This window comes from Oxyura jamaicensis, chromosome 13 (assembly GCF_011077185.1).
Source record: "Oxyura jamaicensis isolate SHBP4307 breed ruddy duck chromosome 13, BPBGC_Ojam_1.0, whole genome shotgun sequence".
Lineage (NCBI taxonomy): Eukaryota > Metazoa > Chordata > Aves > Anseriformes > Anatidae > Oxyura > Oxyura jamaicensis.
The window spans coordinates 10,181,161-10,198,351 of record NC_048905.1 but is presented as its reverse complement, the minus strand read 5'-3'; the positions used below and the strand labels follow the sequence as shown (position 1 = coordinate 10,198,351).

Here is a 17,191-nt window from a genome sequence, read left to right as displayed (position 1 = left end):
AAAAATACCTGGTTCAGAGAAGAAACCAAGGGTAGGAATGAACAGCGATACTTCCCATAAAAAACAATCTACTAGTGGGCATGATAGAGGTCCTCCCACGTGATGCAACTTCAGTTGTTCGACACAAACAAGCAGAGGCGTTACACCAAGGCTCTTAGTGGCCAGCAGTAAAAGGAGGTGGTGGTGATAAGTTGCACCGAAGAAAATTCAGACTGGCTATAATGTAAATGTTTACTCTGTGAGGGTGGTAAGCGCTGAAACAAGCTGTCCAGAAAGGTTATGAAATCTCCATCCCTGCAGATTTTCAAAACTTGACTAGGCAAGACCCTAAGCAAGCTGATCTGCCTTTCAAGCTGGTGTAGGGCAGCAGGTTGGACTAGCTGATTCTGAGATCCTTTCCAACCTTACCAATACCACAAAATACCAGAAAGTAAAACACCCTGTAACTTTTTGTGCCATGAACTTGACAACCTGTAATTTCTGGAGACTGAGGCCATAAAAATTCAAATCAGAAATTTGTTTCCGAGTTCAGCAGTGAAGGACATTTAAGCAGGAAGCAAACCTAAGGACTCCACATTTCTAGCATCAAATACAAAGCGACTCTTGGTGGAAACATACCTTACCTTTACCAAATGTGGGATGCAACACGGTGGGCACCACAAACTTCATTAAACTTATGAAAACCAAAAGCTCTTACTAGACAAGGCAACAATCCCTCTGTAGTAATTGCAATGACTGTTTCTTGCAACTGGTGCGACATAACACTGAGCCCTGTACATGCTGAACAAAAAAAGCTGTAGACAACTCCCAGCTGCTGCAAGTATCACGAAGGATCATGTTTTTTTGTTATTTTCTCATGGAAGGATACACAGGCAGAAAATGCACAAGTTCACAGGTCATATTAGCAGAAAAAAAAATCAGGTAACAACTCCAGGTTGCTGAGGAAAACTGTTAACACCCATCCAAGAGAACCGATTCAAAACTTCTGCTGTGAAACCAGATGCAGGGATGACTACAGCAGCTGGAATCACATCTTCACCCTAAATAACTTACCCCGTTCAAATCTCTGGGGAATGTGGTACATTCAGTACAATGGTCTGCTAAGGAAAGCTCCAGTGAGAGTGTAGTATTTAACTTTCCGTGGTTAAGATGTCCTGTTTCAAAACCACGCTGTCATATCCTCACACACTCAGAGAGGGAACGTTGCCCTCCATCCAAGCATTCTAATGATTAATGCATTGTCTCTGATGTCAAAGACCTGCAGTGCTTGTGTGCTCCAACAGGTAACTGCAAGTGAGTTTTGTTTGTAGGTGTTCAAGGCATGTATGCACACTTGTACAGAGGCAGGGTTCCTCCCTGCAGAGAGCTGTGATGCTCATACACTGCACACTGTACACCGGGTTTGTTTTTCCCCAGACTTTAATATACATACACATTTACACATCACTAGTAAAAATCTGTACACTTCACATTACAGTACATACGAGCCACCAGTTGCTAGCTAACACCAGAACACTGATGAAGCCCAAGACGACTGCCCTAGAACAGGCAGGGGGGCTAGTCTTCCCCTCCGAGGAAGTTTCTTTGGGTTACACATTCTGATGAGAAATTGCTTCCCAGAGTGTCAAGCCAAGAAGGTGGAACAGGTCCCAGAAATAGACCTGCAGCTTTTCTTCCTCCTCCAACAGCTTTAACAGCATCTTGCTTGCACTCCAGCTCCGGATGCCAGGTGCTAGGTTTTCTTATCTGTCTGCAGCATCATTTCTTCATCTTCATGTCTGCCTCGATGGCACAGCGACGCCCTCTGGTGCCTCCATCCTAGTCACATGCAAACAAAAGGACTGGCATTAGCAGAAATTAGTTATGCAAGCCTAAACACAAAACACTTCCTCCAGCACACAGTGGTAAGGAATTGTGCATCTAGTAATGATACTTTTCATGCCTTCTGAACAGGAGAAAGGGAAGCTCTGACAGGAAGGCCTGGGGAGGCCTGTCTGCAGACCTACCTAATGTTCACTCTGGACACAGCACAGATGCTGGGAGTTGCAGCATCTCTGTGCATTGCTGGCAGCCAGGAGAGATGGGCAACAAGGCTCTCACCCAGACAGGTGCTTTTGGAGCCAGCACACTGCAGGCTTTCTCCTAAGTGACAATTTCTAGCTTGGCTCTTAAGATGGAAAGAGGAAACTGCTGACTAACCTACCTTATCAGCTGCTGATCCCTACGGCAAGTGCTCCTCCAGTTGAGTGACCCTGGCACTAGCTCCCTAGTTTCTCCGCACAGCTCCTTTCCATGAGTAGAAGGCGAGCTGAGAGCTTCCTTTGATCCGCTGCCCTCTCCCTCTGGCTGACATGCTGACTCTCCCGGAGTACTCCTCTGTCTTTAGATATATGCGAGAGAAAAAAAAAAAACTCTCCATCTTCCTCCCCTCTCTCCTCCCCGCAACTCAAAGACTTGGGGTTTCCCAGAGGGAATACTTTCCAAACACTTCCAGATCACCAGAGGCACAGAGCAAGGTATTTCTGCAGAGTATCTTATTTGCTTTCTGGACCATGAATGATAAAGGAGTACACAGCTGATTTCTCACTTTCCCCAGACCCTTTGTACTGTCTTGAATGTGAAGAAGGGGCAGCTGTGTAAGCATGAGAGATGTCAGAACTACAGCACTGCACCACTTGGCGTGTCTTCCCACTTACATGGAAAGAAAGCAGGAGAGCAGTTGTGGAAAAAAGCAAAGGCAGATGACAAAACAAGAACGCTTGGAACCAGAAGAAAGACTGAAGCCCCACCCACTCACCCACGCTGAGAGGAAGGGACTAAGATGTTTCTTCTCTAGCGATCATGGTTGTACAGCCCCTATGTTAAACACATTGCTGCGACGCTAAGGATGCTGTGACAGTGCAGTGAGCACCCAGACAAGGAGCAGAGCACGCTGCCAGCAGTACTTGCTAGCGCCTTTCAATACTTACAAAGAGAGAGAGAAGGAAGGCAGGAGAGCCCATTGGGACACTGTCCTGTTAAAAGGCCAAAACAGAAGCACTCATCAGATAGGGAAATGCACACGCCACATAGAAGCAATAAGCCCACACACGAGCACAGAGAAACATCTGCCCCATTCCCCTTCCTGCACGGCTTCAGTCTTATGCAGCAGGAACATATAAATGCACAAAAGAGGGATATGGCGAGAGTAAGAGTGCTAGGAAAGGGATATTCCCTCATCAACCATAGCAATGCCTGGGCTACCAAACAATTGCTGCACTGTGCAATCAGCCATGCTAGCACAAGAACGAAGCAGGTAGCCCTTGCTGTTACAATGTTATGTACACCAGCTGAGAGCATGTGAGGTCATGTAATCAAGTCTGGATGCATCTTTACAGAAGAAAAAAAATGACACTGCTATTGGTTCAGATCAATGTCGAAGCCAAAGGTTCAATGGTGTGTTTTAAACAACAAACCAGACTAGAGTAATTCCCTGGTTCTAGGAACCTGACTTGGAAGTGAAGAACATGGCAGAGGCTGGTCTTCCACATCTCTACATTTTCACCTTCCTGCCATATCACACCTCTTCCAATACTCTGCTCATTTCCCTACAGTTTTGATATACTTGTTTTTAAAATCAGGGAACAAACACAGGGGTTACAGGAGTAACTCATGATTATTAACCTGCCTCTGGGATGACACACAGCTCCAGAGCTGAAATCTAGTCAGTGGACACATTTAAAGAAAAATACTGTTCACATAAAGATGTTGAAGCTATTTTGACCTCAAAAAACATTCTGCATATCTTTGTTACGGGAACTTCATGCAGTATCTCAAAACTCTCCAAAAGATACCAACTGCCCTTCTGCAGGGTGCAGCATTCTCACCTTCTCCGAAGCATCTTGCTTGCGAGTGGAGTCTCGCCCACGCAGGCTCTTTGCACTGATCCCTGACTCTGATGTTTGCATGATCAGTTGTGTGGCCAGAAATTGCTGCAGGAAAACCACACTCTGTTAAGATTCTCAAGCAAAACAAGCTCAGTTAGTGCTTGTCACTTAACTATCAAAAACCACAGGGCTGGGAATGATTGGGTCAGAGGCAGTTTCAGTTCCTTGTTTGCTGCTCAGAGTAACTTCCCCCATTTACCTCAGAAGCCACAAGTCTGGAGGGACTATAAAAATCCATTGCAAACTGGAATCCATTGCTACAGCCCTGGCTGTTGGGACATTCCACTTCGTAAGAAATTTTAAATAACACAAATACACAGGCCAGTTTCATATACACGTTAAGCCAGCACAGCCACCAAAAGAAGCAATCGCGTCCCCTGTCATTCACTGATCTTGTTGCTTGTTTCTCTTCCTGAACCACGCCCTGCTTCTTGCTGGCCTAAGCATATGTACATCCCCTGAAGGAAATCAGATTTGAAATTGGTCTGGGCTGAACCTAACTGACATTTTGCTGTGTTAGTTTTAACCTATCCACAATCCAGCTCACCACAAACACCTAGCACAATAGAGATGCAGAAAAAATGGGACTACATCATTCAAAGACACTGAGTGAAGCTGTGGTCAAGTCTTTCCTACACCTGTAGACCAGGGCAAATGCTCTGTTCTGCACTGCTCCTGGTCTCAGCTCAGTACTTTACCTGGATCTGCTCCAGGACATCTCGCTGCATCTCCACAGCCATGTGGTACACATCATGGTCTGAGCTGTTGTACATAACTGCATTTTGAAACATCAGCATAATATCACGCTGGAACTCAGCTGTGGTTCGTATCAGCCCATTCTCAATGTTCTTTTTGATTGTAGATAAATCCATTGGCCTAGGAAAGAAATGCATTCAGCATAGCAACAGACATACCTAACTCCTTCCCCTCTCATTTGCAAGCAGCCTTGGGTCTGTGACATGTCTAATTAGACCATCTATTTAATTGGCAGAAAATCTTCTCGCCCACATAGGCTGTGTTCCTGAGTTCCAAGGCCTCAAATCAGGAGACACAAGCTGTCCAGCAGTTACCATAAATGGTGACAATACATAACAGATGCCTTGAGAGACATTTGCCTTTTCCAGGCTTCACTGAAGGAGACACTAGGGAACTAGAGCTACAGCCATTGAACTGTTTACAGAGATTTCTGAGGCTAGCAGTGGTTTCTGTTAACTGTCCCAGAAAAGTCCACTGTCTGAGACAGTAAAAGAGCTCATCAAAGTCTTTGGAGTCTTAAAGATTAAATCCTACTCCTAGACAGAAACTGAGAGAACCTGATCATAGTCACATACCACCTTACTGACAAAAAATGTTCTGTGCAAGTTAGCTTACTTCATTCAAGGACAGGGCTGGGTAAAGACTTGTGTCTATTACTGAAGATCTGCAGATGACTCTTTTCTTATGGAAATCTGTTTCTGACTGGAAGACGCCAGAAGAAAAGCATTTTCCAAGTCTTGCAATTTGAATGAGAAAGACTATACCTTCCTGGTTTAAATTCTTACACAAATATACCAGAGATCTAATGACATGAGACTGCTGAGACTCACCTTTGCACAATACTGTGGTAGCCTGGTGCTATATCATCAGTCACAGGCTGGAGGAAGACATTAGCATACCTGCAGAGAGAAGGAATCTACTGAATGCCCTATCCTTGCTGATAAAGGAACAATCGTCAAATATTTGTTTCATGCTGTCATGTTTGTCTGCTATCACAAACAATTTGATTCGTCATCTCCCCGTAACAAGGCAGGTAAGCCTCAGAGGTGGGAGAGTACAGGCTTGTCTGGGATTATTTACTTCCTTCTGCCAATTCTCAAGACATTAAACTCACCTGTGATTAGCTGCGGCTCTCCAAACTAGCATGATGGCTTTCTTCCAGATCTTCTGGGCCTGTATTGCTTCCTGATCCTCACTGCACACTGAGCTGAGAAAAAAAAAAGAGTAAGACCTCCATCATAGGTCTCCATACTGCCTTGGAGCAGAAATCTTATTTTGTCTTTGCTTTGCATACACTAACCCCTGCCAGAGACAGAAATAAAAAAAGGAACCTTACTCACAAGTGCACTGTCTGCACACTGCACTTGTGAGTAAGGAGAATCTAGTGCCAGACAAATCAAATTCCCTTTGTGGACCCACTCAGTCAGCAAAACAGAAATGAGAATGCTATGTTCCCTCCATAAAACTGTCTGGGATTTGCACCTGCATGGCTGAGATTTTCACGGATACTCACAACTGCGAGGAGGCCGGGCTGCTGGGGATGGAGTCAGCTAGCGTGTGAGACTGTAAAGGTGCGTTATGGACACTGAAGCCATCATCGCTCTCACTCACAGGGGGTTCGTTATCCATCTCTGACAGATATCCCTCACCCTGATCTTCTTCTTTGGGCTCCTCCAAACTGGCGGCCTCACTGGCACCATCCTCATCATCCTCTTCACCCTGCCCATCCTGAAACACAGAGTTCATGAGTCTACGCAGCCAGCTACAGCAGCAACTCAGAGCCTCCAAAGAAATTATAGTTCAGAAAGTAAAGTGACTTTTTAACCACAGCTACTGACAACCTCATCTACAGGCACATCCAGAAAATTCTGGTCACTATCCTGCCCTGCCTCCCACCACCCTAACATAAGCATAGAAACATTTATACCCAGCTGAACAGGGCCTGAAGCAATCTCCCCTTTAGCTCCCGACCTCACACTGCCGACTTCTCAGTGCAGAAAGCTGAAGCAGGCTTTGATTTTCAGCGGGTAGGAGCCAGAAGCAAGAATGAACCCCAGAGCATCCAGGATGACTACAACAATTCAGAATTACCTTCATCTGACTCCTAAACAGGGCTCGGGCTTCCTCCTTCATTGAGTCTGTGAAAGAAAGAAAAGCCGAAAGGTTATGATTCTCCAAAGCAGTCTTTCCTACAAAAGCTCCTGTACCAAAGCCTACCATCCTGCAATAATTACCACTATTCCTACACATATCTTGTTTTCTCCCTCCTCCCCAAAACACCTGAACCAGATCACTGACATCTATCCAGCTAATAATGTTGCATGTAAAAGATTTCCTAGCTGAATTAAGTTACCTGACAGCTCAAATTTGTGCTGAACATCAGCCTGTGAGGAGTCTTCACTCACATTTGGGACTTGTGGAGGGGATGAATCATCATCAGGTGGGGTCTGGAGGGAAGAGAAATGCACAAATCTAGATGTTTGTGTCAGCTTACTTCAGTGAAGGTGTGGGCACATCTCACTCACCCTAACCTAACTCAAGGCAATGAAGTTCACTGAGCACCTTCCCAACAGCAATTCTGCACATGGGTGGTGGGAGATACAGAAAGGCACTGCCTGAAGCAGAGAGCTTCCCTGCAGATCGAACAGATCAGCAGCATGACTCTCAAGAAAACAGCCAGCCACATTCATGGAAGGGTCACCTTCAGCCCAGCAGTCACCCTTTCTCTAAACTTTCCTGCCTGCCACAACTGCTCCTTTCCTTCCCCCCACCAGTTCCAGGCAGCCTCTGCTCACATACCTCTGTCTTCACCGTACTGTGCATCGTGTCTTCTCCCTTGGTCGATTCTATCTCAATTTCAGAACTCTCTCCTGCTGCCACAGCTGCTCTTTGATCCTCTTCTATCTCTTGACTCCTTAGCTCTGGTGTTTCTGTCACTCTTGCAGTTGCTGTTATGGTTTCCTCAGCGCCCAGCTGATTCTGCTCTTGCTCTGCAGGTTCCGTCTTTATTTCTGATCCCAGCTCTCCAATGCCCATTAGCTCTCGAATTCCCTTTGCCTCTGGCTCCTCACACTCCAGTCTTTCCTGTTTCACAGTCACAGACACTTGGGGTATCTGGGCCTGTTTCTCGTGCTCCTGACGAATTGGGTGTTCCCACGGGCCAGGCAGGGCCTGAGGGTCATCAGTATCTTCGCAAAAAGAAGACAGAGCAGCTTCAACAACTGCTGCATCCAGGACTTCGGGGTTGTCGTCTACCTTTATTGTCAAAACAAACAAACAGAAATGCAGGCTGAGGTCAGAAAGAGGGATTAAAAAAAATCACTATTATTTGGTAACAAGCCAATTGTGGAAAATGTGGTGTACTGGCTTTACAAAATCACCTTGAGCAGCCAGACTCCCATCACTCCCTGTGGAGTCCCCATTGTAGTTTCAGTTTCAGAAACTTGGCACTCATGGAAAGCATGCTGTAAGCAGTGCTCGCTTGTCTGCCAGGTCTGTGACCCAAACCCTTCCCAACATGAGGAAGATATTTCTTTCTGTACTGTGAGTGAAGCACCAGGCTAATCGTGGCAGGCTACCAGCAGGTGTGTCATATGGTCATTTCCTATTGACCTGGACAAGTACTGTGAAAATGAACAATTTGCAATAGTTTCTTCCTTGATTAAACTTATTAAATTGGCAAGCAGTAATCACTTGAGATTAACCTAACTAGATGAGGAGCAAAAGCTACTGGCCCTCTATTTTGCCTCTTTACCTTGTCCTCGATGATGGCTATGATATTTCCAACAGTATCAAAGTCCAGCTCTTCCCCTGTATAGGACACCGCAATATCCATCTTCTCAGCCAAATCCAGGTCTTCTTTCCCATCCATGCAGTGATCTTTGGAAGAGCCTGCAGTGCTGCCAGCTGCAGAACCCAGGCACTCCTTCTTGATGGAGTCAATGATCATGGATATTTCACTGCTGTCCATGGACACCGTCACTGTATGAGAATCAGACACCGCCTCCATGGAAACACAGGCTTCGGGCTGGCTCACTGCGCAAGGATCAGCACGACAATCATAAGCAAATACCACAGTGGTTAAGACCAAGCACCAACTGCAAGCATCCCAGCTCCACCCACAACAGCATGACTTAGAAAAATAAAAGACAAATATGGGTGACATGTTTGCTTTCCCACGGTAGAGACAAAGTGAGATTCCAGGCCTTGAATCAGCCCTTGAATCACAATCCAGCAACATACCACTAGCACCCCCACCCAGCAAATCCCATTTAAATCCCATCTTCACCATCTGTTTACTCGAGAACTCAGCCGTAACTGTTCTTTCAGAAAGGATGGTGAGTCTGAGGTGACAAAACGCCAGCTTAGAGCTTCCTGGGTGCTGAGCCCAAGGGAAGTTCTGTTTTCCAGCAGTGCATGACCTGTGAGTGCGTAGTTCAGGAACGCACCTGTGGCTACGCTTTCTGGAGCTGCAGCTGGTGGCACAACGGATGGTGCTGACAGCGTGGGCATCATGACAATTGTTGCCTGTGACACAGGCTCTACTGGGGGTGGCAGGAGCTTAGCTGGAGGTTCGCTGGCAACAGCGGAGAAGGAAGCAAGAGGTGAGGTGAACTGCGCAGGACCAGCTTCTAAAAGCCGGGAAAGCGTAGGAGCACCTAACAGAGAGTAGAAGGGAAAAGCACATGAGCAAGAAGCAGCCAACACCGACGTCCACAAAGCCAGCGCTAGGCTCTTCAATGTCTGCTGGCTTCCTCTGGGAAAGTACCTAGAAATGGTCCCAAAAGCTATACAGAGAACCTGCACCAAAAACGCGTGACTCTTCGGGATGTGCAGTCTCAGATAGGATCATGCAGACTCTGGGGCAGTGCCCAATGTAAGGGCCAGACAGGCTAAGCCACACATGCAGAGAGATACCCTCCCAGAGGCTCATTCCAATATAATTACAGGAAATCTGGAAACCAGTGCTGAGAGAGCCACACAAAGTAAGCCAAGACAAACAACCATGACATGGGTGGAAGGGAGCAGACGGAATCTCTTTGCAGGTCTTTCCTGGAGACTGACTTTTCTATCAGAGGTTGCCACTCAGCCGTACCTTCCAGTCTGAATTTACTGAACCGTCTGGACCAAAGTAACTGGTCTTGGAGAATAGAGATGTGTAAGGAAAGTGAGATTATTCATTTAGAATTATATATGAATGGTGTAAAACCTCAGTTAGAGGCAACATGACTAACCCCTTGTTAGTGTGAGCTGAGAAGAAACGTCCATCTTAGGCAGGATATTCTGAGAAGGTCCAGTGCAGAGACTCCTGCATTGTTCCCTCTCACCTGCCTATGGAACTTGCTCCAGGACTCACAGTCTACTGCAGTCTAACCCTCAACACACCCCTGAGCTAAAGCAAATGAGACAAATTAGGTCTTCAGGTTCACAGGGAACTGAAATTTAGACAGACTGAGACAGTAGACCCAATTTTCCCCAGCTCCCAGTCATCTAGATGTCAACCAGGCACCAAAATGCCTGGTATTAGCCAGTGTCAACCCCCCAAAAAACTGGTCTGGATGGACCAGGGCCAAATCAAATCAAATCAAATCAAATCAGTCATTTTAGATCAAGGCACTTTTCTTTCTCCTGTGAGAATTAGAGTCTTCTTAGGAAAAAGAAAGGGGAAAGGGACAGGGGTACAGAAATAGCAACAGAGTTCATAAAGAAGCCCCCAAACCAGCCAGGCTAGATGTCCTTCATCTCTCTCCAAAGAGAATTCATAAAGCAGTCTGTGAAATTATGGCACATAACTGTCGAATTGCTAAAGCCTCGAGTACTTCGGAGGGGAGAACTGTACAGAGAGAGTCTTTGGGAGTTACCTGAAGCAGCAGGAGATGCAGGGACAGCACCAGGTGCCGACTGCATTTCCCCACTGTGCAGCACTGGGAGGACGCTTCCTACCTCCAGCAGGACTCCCGAGCTGTTCATGTGACCAGAAGCCACTGCCATTTCGTTTTCACCAACCTGTCAAAGGAAGACACAACTGAAGTTCCTGGAGATATGATCACAACAGCGATTCTCTGCCAGATATGCTCCTTCATGAATTTGTCCATCACTCACTGTCTCAGCATTTCTTTTGTGCTTTTTGTCCAGTCTACTCCCTGCCTGAGGCCCCTTATGCAAGTGCACAACAGTCTGAAACTAGTTATTCTTCTCCAGCTACAATACAGCTATGGTGCACACTTCCTTTAAGTTAAGCCAAATAGAAAATTTACTCTGCCTTAGTTTCTTTGTTCAAAGACCTTATGACCTGTTAAGATACCAGTAGTGTTAGTGTCTCTGCCCCCTAAAACGGCAAAGAATTTTCCTTTATTCTTAGTAGACGTAAACTGAAGCAGGATGGAACCTCTGTCAAGGTCACAATGTAACCCTCTGACAGACCCTGAAGCAGATACAAAACAGCCCTCTTGATACAAAGAAAGCCCAGTCTTCCATAGCCATTCTCTTTTCTTGTTGTACCATCTTACATTGCAGCCTGCAAACACAGAACCCACGGAACATTTATATAAGCTAATAGAGAAGACCCCAGATACGACTTACTAAAAAAAAGTCAACAGCAATACACCTATTCCATCAGATGAGCACTAACACAGGGAATCAATATCATGCACAGGCTGATGGCCGCAGCTTTCAGAACAGGGCTCTGAACAATCTCAGCGATGGCTGCCCTCCTCAGACTTCCACAGTCACTAACACCACAAGGGTTGATTAATCATCACAGCCATTTTACTACTGTCTACAGCTAGAAGACTGAAGCCCTTCAATACTGGTCACAACTTTTATTAAAGGACTCCTTATTCCTATCCTAAGACCCATTTCAAATACTGAAACACAACTCCCTGCCAGGATGTAAACAAGAAGTGTGAGCCCAAAGAGAACTGAGCAAGAACACCTCCACGGAGACCGATCGGGACGATGCCTACTACCACGCACCCGCAGTGAGACCCACTTCCTCTAGCAAAGCCTGAAATTCCAACTCCTTGTGACTGGAGAGAGCCAGTCCTATGTGCTGACTGACACCTGCAGCCCTGCACCCACAGTACTGTCAGGAAAGAGTCCCTCCTCTGTGGCTTCACACGGGTTACTAAATCTCTCATATTTTTCTTCTGTTGAGATTCTCACAAAACTGTGTTTTTAGAAAGCCTCTGTGGCTCCCCCCTTTTTAGTGGGAGACTCTGGAGCAGATTGTTTGTGTGCTTGCATACATGAGCAGAGAGCTCCATACCAGCCTGGGGCTTGTGGGCAGGAGACTGCCCTTCTTCAGCAGCTCTGAGAGCAGAGGGGAAGGAGGCGGAGTTGCTTTTTGTCCTAGCATCTTTTTCTGGGGTGAATCATCAGTGACTGGGGTCATGGGGGCATCCAGGGGAGCAGAGCCTGGAGGGGTGTCAGGGATTCCAATGAAGGAGGCAACTGGGGTGCTGGGCAATGTCCCTGGAGTGACCTGAGAAAGAGAAAAACCACACTGTTCAAAGCCACACTCCAACACACGGACTAGTCCCACTTGCTCCTTCCCCCAAGAGCATTGAGCCAGCACACCACAGCCACCTTCTCCATTCACTCGCTACACCTACTCCGGGCATTTGCTTTTACCCTTTCCCTACCCTTTAGTGCCACTTCCCAGGCACACACAGACTTCCTGGCCAACCCACTGATGCCCCTACACAGCCTTTGATCCAGGCACCTGACAGTCACAGACAGGGAAGAGGACACGTATCTCGAGCAGCACTGTACGTCAACCACACTACAGCACTACCACAACAAAAAGTCCGCAAAACAAGGCAAGGGCTTCTCCCCAGGCTGCTGTTCCATGATGTATGCAGAGCCTGTGTCCCCAGCTGCTCTTCCCCTCTTACCATGGGAAATATTCTTACCCCCGGGCTGGCCTCATCCACAGCAGGCTGAGACAGATCTCCCAGAGCATAGTCTCCCCCTGGAGAGGTTGAACCTGCAGGGGAGCGAACCATCACACCCGTTAATCTTCGTGGCGGATTCTTAATGGCTTGACGAGCTGGAAGAAAACAGAAAAAAAAAAAAGTGGGATTCCATGACTCCATCCACCTTGGACAGTCCCTGAGAGGTACCTCTCACTTTGTCCTAAAGAACACTAAGAAAACAATTTATGTTATAGGAACTTCCTTCACCTCATTACACTCAGCTCACAGATAGAACTAGCAAGGGGTAAAGCTCTTTAATTTCACAACTTCCTAGTGGCTGGGTATTCACCACAGCTCACCATGGCAGGTTAGCTCACCAAGCTGCTCCAGAAACTATAAATGGATGAAGCATTCAGAACAAATTCTTCTTCCTCTTACGGACACCTTTTCTACAGGATTTGTTTCCTTATCAGAAGCCTCTGTATTTTGCTCTGAAGGGAATACAATCTTTCCCTCCAGTCCCTAGTGTCAAGGAATTCCTCCTGAACAGGTCTTAACAAGACGCAGTATTTCCGAAGGATCTTACAAACATATGCACCTCCCTTTGAGGAGGAGTAAGCACATTTCCAGCTTACCCTGATAAGCAGCATCTGTAGCCTTCCTCTTGACTTCTGCCTCCTCCTCCTCCATTTTTTTCTTTCTGTGAAGAGAACCAACTGTCACACAATGTCCCACTGCCCCTTAGCTTCTCCCCCACAATCAACTTACTGGTCCCTACCCCTTCATCTCCAGACAACAATGAACTGCCTCTGTGGACTCAGGCTCCATCTCTTTGAAGAGGGAAGCAGAGTCAGAGGCCAGTCAGAGAATAACATACTTTGCAGGAAGTTTCAGTTCCAGATAATTATCAAAACGGAGGAGGCAAGCACGATGTTGCAAGCCATCACTAAGCTCTTTCTGAGAGCTGCAAATTATGTTCCACATCAGCTGGTGTCCCCCAGTCTAAGACAACCCTCAGAGGCCAAAGCATCTGCCCAGCTGCCCTATCTGTCTCAGCTCAAAATGCATTGAGCAAAAGTAACACAAAGCCTAACACAAAGCATCAGGGAACTACAATCTCAGAAGAAAACATAACGCGGAAACAATTAAATAACCCACATCATAATCTCATTGCACAGCTCCTCCAGTCTGTTATCCATGTGTCCAGCCTGGATCAGCTCTGCATCCTTCTTGAGTTGCCTGTAATCAGAAAATCTTCTTATGGACTTATCACTGAACAGTATGCACTGAGAAGCTCTTGTTCCATGCATTTTTGCCCCAAGCATTGCTCCACTTATGCCACTTCTTCAAGACAGGACTCTCAGGTACACCACAGCTTAACGCCTCTGCCACACACCTGTATTTCTCTTGTGTTTCTTTAATAATTTTCTTCAATTCCTCAACTCGTTCCGCAGTCAGTTTCCGCACAATAACATCTTCCACAGTTTCCACCACCTCTCCTTTCTCACCACGTTTTCTCCTATAAAAGAAGAGAAAAACAAAAGTCATTAAACAGAGAACCCGAGTTCTCTTTCCATACCTGCCTGCTGCCTGTCATTCATACCACATACACACAAAACTAACCTCCTCTTCTAATTTCCCTTAAATAATACCGGAAAGCACAGTGTTCAAACACTCTGAACTGTGAAGTTTATCTAAATGTGTCCAGTTAAAGACTTCAGGAGTAGACTGACGATGGAAGGCCACTACAACTCTCAACCTGAAAAACCCAGCATTCAGCTTCAGAGACACAATAAAACCTGTATTTTTCTCAGTAACTCTACTATGTCCTTTATCCTGCAACTATACTGCTAAAGATCGTTAAGCACTAACATAAATAAACGCTACTTTTAAATACCCTGCCTTTAGTTTCAGCTGATGTGAAGTTCCAAAACAAAAGAGACAAGATACAGAAATATGGAAAGGTAAGAAATACTTCGGCTTTGCTTCCTAGCTGCTCTTCCCATTGAGCCAGCCTTCCACACCTTCCATACCCTAATCTGATTGTCCACCCAAGCCAGTTATCACAACTAAAATTTTGTCATTCCTCTACACTCCTCTTGGGGACAAGCATGATCAAGTGCTTTGGTCTAAGAGCTGTCAAGTCCACCCAAAACTACTGCGGACTGCACTTGCTTCAGACTTTGTACTTACTTAGGGGTCTCTGTAGTCTCCAAGAGCTCAGAATACTGAGATGCACAATGCTAAGAAGGAACAAAAAAAGTCAGAGGATACCAAAGAATAAGGATCAGCAAATCAACAAAACCCACAGGGCACCTCCTCTTTCAGAGGTCTAGCACTGTATGAACATATCTGACAGTCTTCTCCACAGTTTTCCCCAAGGCTATAATTTAGTGTTTGTCAAAATGAGGAGACATATTCACTCTTATACTCTAGTACTGCCCGAGCTGATCTTCAAAACAAAGATAAAGGAACAATTTAGAAATCAAAGAAACCAGACATAATTAGAAAAACTGTAGCTGTCTGCGAACATGAACCAAAAGTATTTCAATGGAGTAGGTAGCATTATGTCAAGGTTAGGTTCGTGCCTTAAGAGAACTAAGAATATAGTAAGTAACGTTTAAAATAGTAATAGTTACATATATAATATACACACACACATACATGAAGAGATATATAGACTCTGTTTATCTCTTCCTGGTCGTTATATAACAAAAATCCCAGATGCTCGACCAAACAGCTGGACACACCAAAATACAAGGGCATCCACAAATCCCCATAGCAAAGAATTCCCCAACTTCATTATGTCCCTGGTGCTGAACAGTCTCTTCTGTTTTGCTTTGAACCTGCCTCCTGTTAGTCTTACCTAATAGCCTCTAAATCTTGTATTGGACAGGGTACTGAACAATTAAGCGTCATTCATTCTTGCTGTGCCACTCCTAACTGTACAGACATCTGTTGTTTCTCGTTAGTCATCTCTTTCTTTTTTTGAAAGGTTCCACCTTACCTACTGTTCCCTTACAAGGAAGCTCTTTCAAGTCTTTGATCATCCTTGTCTTTTTCTTTACCTTATCCAACCTTATCCACAGCTCACTTAATCTCATTTGAACAAAATCAGTTTATTTAAAAACTGATTTTGCTATTTTTTCAAACTTTTTTTTAACAACAACAGAAAACTCCAACATCATCTTATGCATCTGTCTTACACATCCCGTATAGAACTTGTTTTCTCCAAGATTCACTTGCTGGTATCTTACCTTTTGGGAAAACCAGTCAGGTGGGCGGCCTGGCTCTGCAAAAGGCTTGATGGCTCTGCTGACTGAGACCCTACAGGAGAGAAACAGCGAGTCACTGCTCACTTACTTCCCAACTGAACCAACATGCTATGCAAATATGCTGACCTGGCCTGAAGTTCATCACAGAATAATCCCCATTAACACAATGGAGTTGCCATGATGGAGTTGTTTTTTTTTTAAGGATTGTTCAAATATAGCCCTTGGGCTCAAAAATATTTGCCTGCTCCTAAATGAAAAGCTTCCCTCTATTGCTTTGAAAAGCAGCTTTCCAGCTTCTGATGACACCGTTACATTTCCACAAACAAACTTTTCTTTGGTGAGGGAGTAAAACACAGTGACACGTGCAGCAGTGATGCAAAGTGATGCTTTGTTAAACGGATTTCTGGACTGCAGCTCGCCTTCCCAATTTATGCACACGCTCTTTGCTCTAACTAATGCAGTTTTATGCAGCGGTTACCAAAGAAGCAAGCAGAATTCCAAGCCACGTGTCTGATTCCTCCACCATTAACACCTCTGCCTGTGCTGCAAACAAAAGCACGGGGAGGCCGAGCCGCCGTGCCCGGGCCCTTACCAGTTCTGGTCGCCGCTGCGCATGACGGAGGAGGCCAGGCAGAGCTTCTCGCGGATGGACCAGGGCTCGGTGGGGCCGGCGCCCAGCAGCTTGTGCTCTGCGGGGACACAGCCCAGCTCCGCACCCCGCCCGTGGGGCGGAGGCCACGCCCACATCTCGACCACGCCCACCGATAGCCCCACCCCGTCCCACGTAGCCCCGCCCTCCCACAGCGAAGCCCCGCCCCTCGCTCACTTTAGGCCCCCCCTTCCCGTTGCCCCTCACCTCTCCGTTAGCCCCGCCCACCCAGTTAGCCCCTCCCCATCCCCTCAGCGCCCCTCAGCCCCCCCCGCGCCGCCCTCCCGCCCCCTCCCAGCCCTCTCCCGCCGACCCCCGCCGACCCCCGCCGCCGCCGCCACCGCCCGCTCTCCCGCCGCCCCTCTCGCTGCCCCCCCCCGCACTCACTGCCCGTCCCCGCCGCCATCTTCCCCGCCCGGCCCGAGCGCGCCGCAGGGCGGAGTCGTGCGCACAGCCCGCCGGGACGTGTGCGCATGCGCACGCCCTTACCCGTCTCTCAGAGCAAGAAGAGGCCGCGCAGGCATAGGCCCCGCCCCTTCCCCCTCACCTGCCGGCTCTGATTGGATGTCTCGAGGGCGCGGGTTTCTATTGGTGGAGCGGTCGGGCGGCGAGGTTTGAAACCGCAGCAGCGGACACCGCACGGCTCAGAGGAGGGCGGTGGGGCTGGAG

At 46.9% G+C, this 17,191-nt stretch overlaps 1 protein-coding gene across 5 annotated transcripts; it reads right to left on the bottom strand.

The window, feature by feature from the left end:
- Positions 1 to 1,401: 1,401 nt before the first annotated feature.
- BRD8 (bromodomain containing 8) lies at positions 1,402 to 17,057 on the bottom strand. Of its 5 annotated transcripts, XR_004754511.1 has the most exons (23): positions 16,910 to 17,057; positions 16,466 to 16,562; positions 15,856 to 15,925; positions 14,792 to 14,841; positions 13,995 to 14,117; positions 13,757 to 13,837; positions 13,234 to 13,298; positions 12,596 to 12,732; positions 11,950 to 12,165; positions 10,544 to 10,688; positions 9,131 to 9,340; positions 8,437 to 8,717; positions 7,482 to 7,937; positions 7,036 to 7,129; positions 6,774 to 6,820; positions 6,196 to 6,410; positions 5,797 to 5,889; positions 5,513 to 5,581; positions 4,625 to 4,802; positions 3,867 to 3,971; positions 2,970 to 3,014; positions 2,204 to 2,380; positions 1,402 to 1,818 (listed from the first exon to the last, which is right to left on the bottom strand). XR_004754511.1 is itself a non-coding variant. In XM_035339032.1 (22 exons), exons 1-22 carry the CDS (start codon positions 16,995 to 16,997, stop codon positions 1,759 to 1,761), a joined length of 2,925 nt encoding a protein of 974 aa, XP_035194923.1. In that variant the 5' UTR covers positions 16,998 to 17,056; the 3' UTR covers positions 1,402 to 1,758. The 5 variants fall into 5 exon arrangements, 2 of the variants coding, with proteins under 2 accessions (XP_035194923.1, XP_035194925.1); XR_004754512.1 differs by lacking the exon at positions 9,131 to 9,340; XR_004754513.1 differs by lacking the exon at positions 11,950 to 12,165.
- Between the last annotated feature and the right edge of the window lie 134 nt (positions 17,058 to 17,191).